Raw genomic sequence first — 9925 nt, 5'->3', positions numbered from 1 at the left:
GTAAGCTAAATCATGCATGAGGAGTTGCTTATTAGCACAATTATGTCCCGTGCGCCACTTTTCGTCACAAAACCAGCACTCACCCTTCTCATTTTTACGCTAAATATCCGCATGAGTTAACCTCTTCACAGTGAAATTAGAAGGTTTAACATTAGGAGTGATGTGTGGTGTAGTAGGGGTGTGTGACACACGAGGCTGTGAAAAAAGGCTTAGTATAGCCACTCTTCAAATCACACAATTTAGCATCAAGTTGTAAGGCAATTGAAATGGCATCATGCTAATCAGAAGGGCGCAGTAGCTTAACATCATATTTAAGTTCACGTTTCAATCCACCCAATAAACAACTCTTTAACAATATAAGCCCTAAATCATGGGTTCTATTTGCCAAACGCCTAAATTCAGTGATGTAATCTTTGAGAGTACCTGATTGTTTCAATTTGAAGAGCGTTTCAGCACTATCTTCAAACTCAGAGGCCCCAAATTCTTTGCAAAATGCGTGTGTGAAATCCCCCCACCGAGGAGTGGTGCGCAAGCAATCGTGCCATCGAAACCACTGGAGTGCCTCTCCTTCCAAGTGAAACGAGACTGTTAAGACCTTCTGAAGCTTAGGAATGGAATAGTAGGTGAAAAACTGTTCCGATTTATAAATCCAAGCAAATAGGTTTTCACCCGGAGTAAATCAGGGAAAATCGATACGAGGTTGCCAATTATGGCGAGGCCAATGAGGATCAAGGTCGCCAGGATCGTGAGGATCAGCGATGAGTGGTTGGGGAGGAGGATCGGTATCAGAAGTGGAACCTCCGCTCCCACGAGCACAAACTTGCTCCCGACAAAATTGTTCGAAGAACATCGCCATTTTTTAATAGATGGAGTCAGAGAGTGCAGCAACAAAAGATTCCAAAGCAGCAACTCGAGCGTCCATGTGAGATAATCGAGTGTTTGGATTGTAGTGGGGCATACAAAGAGGGATCCAGGATTAAAATTGGGTGATACCAATGTTAGGAACCTGCTCAACCTGTACAGTGTAGCAATGAAGATATGGAGTGGAAGAGGTAGAAGACGAGCAAGAAGCTCGTGTGAATTTCAATTAATAATACTCAAAATATTCGTCTGAGGAGGAATGAGGCCATTGCTCCATTTAAGTAGCCTTTCCACTCAGAAATGCCAACTTAGCATTCCATTACATAACCAACTTGCTAAAGGACAAACCATTTTATTTAATAAACTAAAATTACAACAAAAGGAATAAAATGCATTTCCTAACACCCTGCCCTTCTCCACCTCAGTCAATCCACCATTGTTTTCCACCACAACCAGATTCATCAGCAGCTCTCAAACCTCTTCTTCCCCACAGTAAGAAGCTACCCTGAATCAAATTCTTTCCTCCATACAAAGCGCTGCCACATTACTCGAATCCTTATACGAAAACTGCATTTTCCTCATCCCCAAATCGTTCAACCGCGTGCTGGTTGCGGCCACAGCGGAAAGCAGCACCATTTCCTTCCTATCCCAGCTTTTTCAGCTCGCAATCGCATCTTCTCAACCTTTAAATTCTGCTTATTTTCTCACTGTCGCCAAAGCTTTAGCAAAGTCGGATGATTGCGCGGAGCTGCTCAGATTAACCAAGCAGGTAATGGAGATCACCTCTCCCAGCATGACAGTTATAAACAGGATTATCTTTGCTTTCGACGAATGTGGAGAGACTGAGAAGGCGCTTCTGATCTTTTCCCAGATGAAAACTCTTGATTTCGTGACTAATTTGTACACCCACAACACTGTTTTAGAGATTTTAGGATGTGCCGGTCTGGTTGATGAAATGCTGGGTCAGTTCGGGTCTATGAAAGAGGCCGGCATTGCCCCTGATGTGGTTTCTTACAATACGGTGTTGAACAATTTGGGGAAGCTTGGGAAATTCGATGTGTGCTTGTTTTACTACAAGGAAATTGGTGAAAATGGAGTGAAGGCAGATTTGCTTACTTATACTGCAGTGATTGAGAGCCTGGGAAGATCAGGAAATGTTGAGGAGGCATTGAGATTCTTTGATGAGATGAAGGCGAGGCAGATTCGTCCTTTCCTGTATGTTTATCGGTCGCTGATCACAAACCTGAAGAAGATGGGGAAGGTGGACTTGGCATTGAGTTTAACAGATGAGATGAATTTGTGTGATTCGGAGCTTGCTGGTCCAATGGATTTCAAACGTAATAAATGATTGTAAGTAGTTAGAAGGTGGACTTGGCATTGAGTTCATCTTGTTATTTCCACTGATGTAGTTGTATAGTGATTTAAATGTGTTATTCACTTTGTTTGCTTATTTTTGAAATGATTTGTATCAAACATGATTCGAATTCAACAGTTTTCTTCGAGCAAAGTTGTTTTTATTTGCAGACTGATGATCCTCATGTTACTAGTCTTATGGACTTCAAATAATATACACTTGTAAGTAGTTAGAAGCTGAAGTTATCTTTTGGTTTTCGGTTTCAAGATCTCTTGCTTTTGCCAATTCTTATATAGTTGTATACCAATTGGAATGATTTTGTATCAAGATTCAGATTTCGACACTTTTATTCGAGTGAAATCGTTGATATTAGCAGACACATGTTGCTAGGAAGCAAAAAAATAGCTTCATCTATTATTATTGCATAGCAAAGAAACCAGAGACTTACAAACCCAATTAACCAATACAAAATGCATACTTACTCCATAACAAGAGTAATGGCTAACTGAAAATCAGGTGAACTTTAGTACAAAAATTAACAAATTCAGTCGAGGTGAAGTTCCTCGACAATTCCACTTATTCTTCCTCAGCATTTTCTTCTGCAAAACTCAATTCCTGGAAAACCTCTCCAATGGTGCTAAAGTAGGATTTTATCCCATCCAATTCCACTTATTCTTCCTCAGCATCTTCTTCTGCAAAACTCAATTCCTGGCAAACCTCTCCATGGGTGCTAAAGTAGGATTTCATCCCAACCAATTCTGCAACCCTTTTGGCTGGCCCTGAACCCCTCGGAGTATCAATCCCACATCGGACAGTCTTAATTTTTGGAAGCACATCTCCTATCTCAGCAATAACTGAAGGTGACTTGTTATGCTCTGCTGCACCTTGGTACACCACTATCTTACTTGGAATCTCCCAGCTCTTCTTCACCCGACACTCCGATCCTTGACTCCTGGATGTCTCAAGGGCAATGCCATAAGGCTTTCCAACCAAGGAGACCCGTCTCTTGTCACCTCTCTTACTGTCATCCTTATCCTCCTCAGGCCAAGACCGCTTCCAACCATCACTCACTGCTGAATTCCCAATCTGATTGTACCTACTAGGCACAACCCTCCCAGGCTTGAATGGTGTTTTCTTAGCAGGCACAGACTTCTCGGCTCCGTCTTTAAAAAGCTTTTTGGGTCCAATCGATGCAAGAACCTTGTCTTGCTTCTTCACAGGCCTTTTGGACCCTCCAACAGTAGTTGCAGCCTGTTTCGGAGCTTGAACCCTGGACACAGTTTTCCTCGATTTTAGACTCAATTCAAACTCTTGCCCCTCTCTTTCGTAGCCCTTAATTCATCAATGTTCTGAAGCTTCCAAAAGCCCGATTTCCGGCGACTATGCATTACCTGAACAGGGGTGATCTCGAACTTACTCGGCGTCTGAAATCCGGCTCCAACTACAATCTCAGACGGCCCCAAACTCATTCCTCTCCGATTAACCTTCGACCTCACACTCATCATAGACTCAATCTTTTTCAACCCATCCAGATTCTTCACACTTTGTTTCTGCTCCATGAACTTCGCCGCCACAACCCTTCCACGCTTCTCTACCTCCTTCTCGTTTCCTCAGCCTTTTCAAGTTTAAGTGCTCCGAGCCTCGAATTCAATCGACCAATCTCCTTCTCAATCTCTTTAATCTCCGCATCGACCTTCCTCTCATCTCGAACTCTCTCTTATCTTTCTTCAACTTCCTCGAGAGCCTTCTTCTTCGCAACCGCCGAGAAGGGATCAAGATTAGTATTTGTGTCCATCGACTTGAAGGGCACCGAAGATTTGACGCAGACAGGGGTTTTCAGAATCGCGGGGCTCATATTTTCTTTGCTGCAACCCGATTTAAATGACTCGGAAGAGCAATTCAGCGAAATGGGTTTGAGTATATCGGACCAGGAAGCCTTCACGACGAAGGAGCCGCCTTCGGAGTCTTCGTGGTCGAAGGCGGCGTTGTTCCACACCTGAAAGTCTGGTGTGTTAACGGTGTCTTGGTATTCAACTACACTCATTTTCACTCACTGGGTTCGAAGTTCGAACGATTTGAGGGGAAGATGGAAAGATTAGATGATGGGGTTTTGTACTGGAACTACTGATTTGTGATTCTTGGATGAAAGTGTGAGAGAGAGAGAGAGTGGCGATCTTGATTTTTTTTTTTTTTTTTTTTTTTGTATTTTGAGATTTTTGACCGTTGGATGCTAAAAGGCTCATATAGACGCTCCGATTTGAGTTAAAGTTTTTTATTTTAATGAGATTTGAAGTATTTTTCCTCTTGTTTTTTTGGACATATTTTTTTTAGGAAAACTAATGAAAAGGACTTGAAAACTTTGAGTTTTAATGATAAGGACAAAATAAAGGTTAAAGTGAATAGTACCAGGATTGACTTTTTAGTGTAAAAATGTGGTTTTTCGTTAAAGTGAACAGTACCGGGTGCTTTTCGTTAAAGTTCCCATTTTTTTTTACCTTTTACGTTTATATTTTTTTGCGTCAGAGGTTTTATTACGTAGGGCAGTGCCCAATTTCTCAGAAAATATATATATATTTTTTTTTCAAATACTAAATTGGGTTATTTTGGGGAACTTAATTTCTGAAAATTTAAAATTTGAAAATTGAAGAGAATATATAATTCATGGCATCACATGGTCAAATCCTCATTTTTCAACATTATACGGTACTGTTTGGGCCTAAAAATATTGGTTTGGGCCGAGTTTAGATTTGTTCTCGGCCCAGAGGCCGTACTTAGGAGTCGTTGGGAGGCATCCGGCTTATGGGCCACATAACGAAGGTCGGCCGTATGCTATTAGGAATCCATGGGTGATTGAATCCTAACACGAGAATGAGTTTTGGCAGGATAAGAATGTAGAAGTTTGGGATCGAATGCGGCTTGTTAAGGGAGTTGAGTTCAAAGTCCTAGTAGGAGTAGGACTGGTCGAGATAAGGTTAGATCGGGGGAAGGAGTTCTAGTCTGAGTATGGTTGTGATTCGAGCGGAAGCAGGTTGGCTACTATAAATAGAGGGAAGAGGACATCATTAAAGCCTCTCAAATTCAACATACAAACTGCCCTGCGCAAACCCTCGCTTTCGCGAAACCTCTCAACAACCTTGAGATTTTTTGTTTTCCTTTTTCGCCAACACATCTTCAGTTTGGATAAACAGCATTGTGAAGACAACCGGCGAACATCTTCAGTTTATATAAACAACACTGTTATAGTAGAATCAGCCGACCGTGCAGCACCTTCAGTTTGGATAAACAGCATTTCGTCGAGGCCGACTGGTTATCTATCCAAGTCTCGGTTGAGAAGGATTTTCAAATCCTTATTGGCAGAGGTCATCTCATCAGCCTTCTCATCAAAGTGAGGTGTTACAGTTTACTAGGGCTCGACACATTGAACGTCGAGTTGTTTTATGATTGGATACTCACAGGTAGGCTTTAGAGTTCAGCATTCTGACGGTCAAACCACGTTTACCATCAAGACATATATCTATTTTGAGTATATGTGCCCCTATATTCTGGTGTCGATTCGGCGTGCTTATACTCTTACGAATATAATCATCGTGACCGAATCTGAGGCCAACGGTTTGTGAACTTCGCAGAACTAGCAACCTCGTCTTCAGGCTCTAGAACCCGAAGGCCAAAAGTGTTCCTTCCTCAGCCACAGTCGCAAGATCAAGAAGTCAGCCGTGCGCTCAACACAACATCAACACATTTTACTCTTCGGCCTAGCTCGACTGACGAGTTGTCATGCCCTTCATCAACCGAATGACATAGTTAGCTCATTAGTTACTCGGCCTACACGCCACGTAGGCTTGGTGGTTTTTAAGGTCAACAGGTACAGAGAAGTCTCGTTCAGTATCTCGGATATGACATGAGTATCGTAAGGTGGTGTCACCTCTAACCATTTTTTTTCTATTAAGATTAGACATATTTCGTATTTGGTGCTCTTAATCATGTGAGGACTAGATTCATTAAAATTGACAGTTGTGCGACTGCAACCTATTAGTATAAGCAAATCTCAATCATGTCCTCGCCCGCCCACCCAAAGAGGCAAGATCATGCTTCTAATTTTTCATGGTATAAGGTTGTATTTCAATTTTTTTTAAAATGAATTTGGTTATTTTTTATGGAATTAATTTGGTAGTATTGAAAAATTTTCGAAACAATTCCTTCGGGAATACAAGCATTACAGGTGGAATATGACTCTTCTCTTCACCACAGAACTAATAACGGAGAATGATAATCCAAGTTGTTTATGACTATACCAAAAATAATTGACTGACAAATTTCCAACTGATAAAAAAAAAAAAGACACCAGCTTTTTCGCACCAATATATGAATTAGTAGGGCTCCAAGTAGAGAGATAGAGATATGAGGGCGTAATATTTTTGTGCATAGCGCCGAAGTGAAGAAAGCTCAACAAACACACACGAACACTATGCTCATAAATGAGATTGCCGACCATTTCATATAACTTATATGCTTGACTTTTTGTGATGCTCTTTTGGAGCAACCTACCAATCCAGCGATCGATGACACTTTCCAAGAAAAAAAAATCCCTGAGTGTTGGATTTCCAAATGTCATGACTCATCCCTAACCCAATTCTCTAGTCGCAGCCTACTCAGCCCACTTCCAATCTTTCTCTATAAACAAAGAGTCGAAGTCGAAGCCCTAAATCGTTCGCCTAGTCAAAAGACAACTCTTGTGACTGTAAGTTGGAAACTTTCCTGTATCTTATTCTTCCTCCTTTATTATTCTTCTCTTCTTTCTTCTTCCGTAACGTAAGTTCTCTTTATATGTATTTTAACCAATATGTATGTATTTATATGCATAATAGGAGCATATTTATGCGACTTAGTTAGCTTGTTCTTGTGCATTTATGTTGTTATTTCTTAGTCAATTATGTATTTTAAGCTATTTTCTTGTGTTTGTAGGTTCAAATAACAAAGTTAGCAACAAAGTGCTATTTGGAGCATTTTGGAGCATTTTTGGGCAAAGATTGGATAGTGCAAGCATGGAGACATGAGGATGGACGTTTTTCAAGATTTGAAGGCTAGAAATCAGCATGTATGTGTGCAAGTGTATTGACCTGTAACTCCAAACATCCATCCACTACACCCATTACATCCACTCATTACCAAACATCCACCCACTACACCCATTACATCCACTCATTACCAAACATCCATCCACAACACCCACTACATCCACTCATTACCAAACATCCATCCACTACATCTATTACATCCACTCATTACCAAACACTCATCCACTACACCCATTACATCCACTCATTACCAAACATCCATCCACTACACTCATTACATCCACTCATTACCAAACACTCACCCACTACACCCATTACATCCACTCATTACCACAACACTCACCCACTACTCCCATTACATCCACTCATTACCAAACATTCACCCACTACACCCATTACATCCACTCATTACCACAACATACACCACTACCACCTTAATTAGATGGTGGTCCTCTCCCTAGCCTATAAATACATCCACCCTTCACCATAACAAGGGAGGAGAAAAGATCCATCCAAAGACACTACATTCACATCTCACAACTCCATACACTTACACTTTCATTTTGGGAACAAGATAGGTATTGGTAGCAAGAAGAAGAGTTCTATTCAAGACCTATGCAGCCACCACAACAATCTACCCAATTCAATTCAGGTACGTCTTTGGATAATGATATGTTTAATAAGTTACTCACCTCTTTGAACCAGGAAGTAGAAAATGGAAACAAAGAGATGCAAAATCAAGCCAAGAAGACGGGTGAATTGGAGAAGCAAATTGGGCAGATTATAGAGTTCATGGCACAAATTCAAGAGCAAAGTGAACTATCCAACTCAACTATTGAAAATTTGAAGGAAGATTTTGAAATCCATGATGCTATCACTTTGGGAAGTGCTATGGAGGTTAGAGGTGAACCCACGACATCCAAACCAAGCCAAAAAAATGGATGAACAACTGTTGCTCGAAGAAGAAGAGAATAACAAGGCCACGGCAAGGGAAGAACCACCCTTACCGAAGCCCCATATGCCCTATATACCGTCCACTACAACCAAGGTAAGCCTAAATTCAATTTGTCCTGACCCCGTTTCACCAAATGTCCTTATTCCTTGCAGGATCATGCAATCCAAGGAAGAAGCGGGTGAGAAAGGCATCTTCAAAACCTTTCCAAAGCATCAAGACCAAGAAGTGGATGGGGAAAGTCTAGAATTCATCAAAGAAGATACACTTGAGACAAAAATTCCCAAAGAAGTTGGATTTTATGACACGGGACAAGTCATAACTCTCAAAACACCAAATCTGGGCAAGTCCCATATCCCTGTAACCTTCAAAGATGTGGTTTTCGTAATTAAGTTTGTGTTGGAGCAAGCAAGTAAGCCATCTTCTCCAACTTCAATTTTATTATATACTAACTTGCTGATTTTGATGATTCAAGCACCTACACTAGAATTTAAACCATTGCCGGATCATGTCAAGTATCACCATCCATTCAAGGATCAATTCCGTGCTATGGGCCCTATCCAAGTTTAGAAGGAAGTTTCGTTCGGCTGAAAAACGTTAAAGCAAGCGCTTCTTGGGAGGCAACCCATGTATTCAAATAAGGAATTTTTTGAATCGCTGCACAAGCAGTTTTGCGTTTCTAAAAACCTTCCCTTTTCTACAGTTTTATTTTGCCATGATTATCATTTTTATTTGTTGCTTGTTTAATTGTTTTTTATGTGGGTTTATTTTTGAAACACTGACAGATATGCAAGGTATTTTTACATTCATTTTCATGAAAAAAAAGGAACATTAAGCAGAAAAATACAAGAGGGAGCCTTCACAAAGGCTGCTTAGGCGAAGTCTCAGTAGTCGGGGGAGCCTCAGTAGTCGGCGGAGCCCCAAAAGGAGGAGGCATCGGAGGTTGATCATTTGGAGCTTCATTACGCGGTACAGCCCCAGAAGAAGAAAGGCAAATGTTATACCTCTGATGATCAAGTAAAATCTGACCATCAGATTCCTGCATCTGGTCAATCTTCTTCTTTCTGTTTGTAGCATAGTTATATGCAAGCTTGTGCAACTGTTTATTCTCATGCTTGAGCCCTCTAATCTCCTGTTTGAGACTCATCACTTCAGCCGCCAACGATTCAACTTGACGGGTTCAATCAAATAGGCGTTGGGCCATATTAGACACAGAACCTGCACACTGCACACTGAGAGCCAGATAATCCTTAATAGCCAACTCATCAGACCGTTTGGCAAGTAGTTTGTTATCTTTAGGAGTGACAAGGTTTCTGGCCACCACCGCAGTTGTTATATCATTCTTCATCACCGAATCCCCAACGGTAAAGGGACCAGTAGGGCATATGAAGGATGGGCGCCATATGTTGTCTGGAGAAGGCGGGACTGCCTCTTCACCAAGGTTCAAGTCAAAACGACGGTCAGAAGGGCCAGACATTTTCAAAGGTGTTAACGAAAGAAGAGGTTGGATAAGTCAAGATCGTAGAAGTGCAAGAAGGGAATTTTTACAGGCAGAAATTCAAGTGTGCTTTGAACGTCCTGCGTACCTCTATAAAAATCAGCACTCGACGGGATTTCAGAGATCGAAGAGGCGAGCTCAGAAATCAAAGAGGCGCTAGCTTTCTCAAAAGCTGGGCTTGCTTA

The 9925-nt window shown here is 41.3% G+C and overlaps 1 protein-coding gene and 1 pseudogene across 1 annotated transcript; one reads left to right on the top strand and one right to left on the bottom strand.

Annotated features, from left to right (window-relative positions):
* The first annotated feature begins 1301 nt into the window (after window positions 1–1301).
* On the top strand, window positions 1302–2384 carry LOC126599348 (pentatricopeptide repeat-containing protein At1g11900-like). The gene has a single exon (XM_050265713.1). It carries the CDS (start codon window positions 1634–1636, stop codon window positions 2207–2209), a length of 576 nt encoding a protein of 191 aa, XP_050121670.1. The 5' UTR covers window positions 1302–1633; the 3' UTR covers window positions 2210–2384.
* A 218-nt stretch (window positions 2385–2602) lies between these two features.
* On the bottom strand, window positions 2603–4402 carry LOC126599345 (uncharacterized; annotated as a pseudogene).
* Window positions 4403–9925: the final 5523 nt, after the last annotated feature.

Source organism: Malus sylvestris, chromosome 14 (genome assembly GCF_916048215.2).
Source record: "Malus sylvestris chromosome 14, drMalSylv7.2, whole genome shotgun sequence".
Taxonomy (NCBI): Eukaryota; Viridiplantae; Streptophyta; class Magnoliopsida; order Rosales; family Rosaceae; genus Malus; species Malus sylvestris.
This window is presented reverse-complemented; position numbering and strand designations above follow the sequence as displayed.

Bases quoted from the DNA above. Each gene is read 5' to 3' on its own strand.
- LOC126599348 (XM_050265713.1), top strand. From the start codon at position 1,634: ATGGAGATCACCTCTCCCAGCATGACAGTTATAAACAGGATTATCTTT.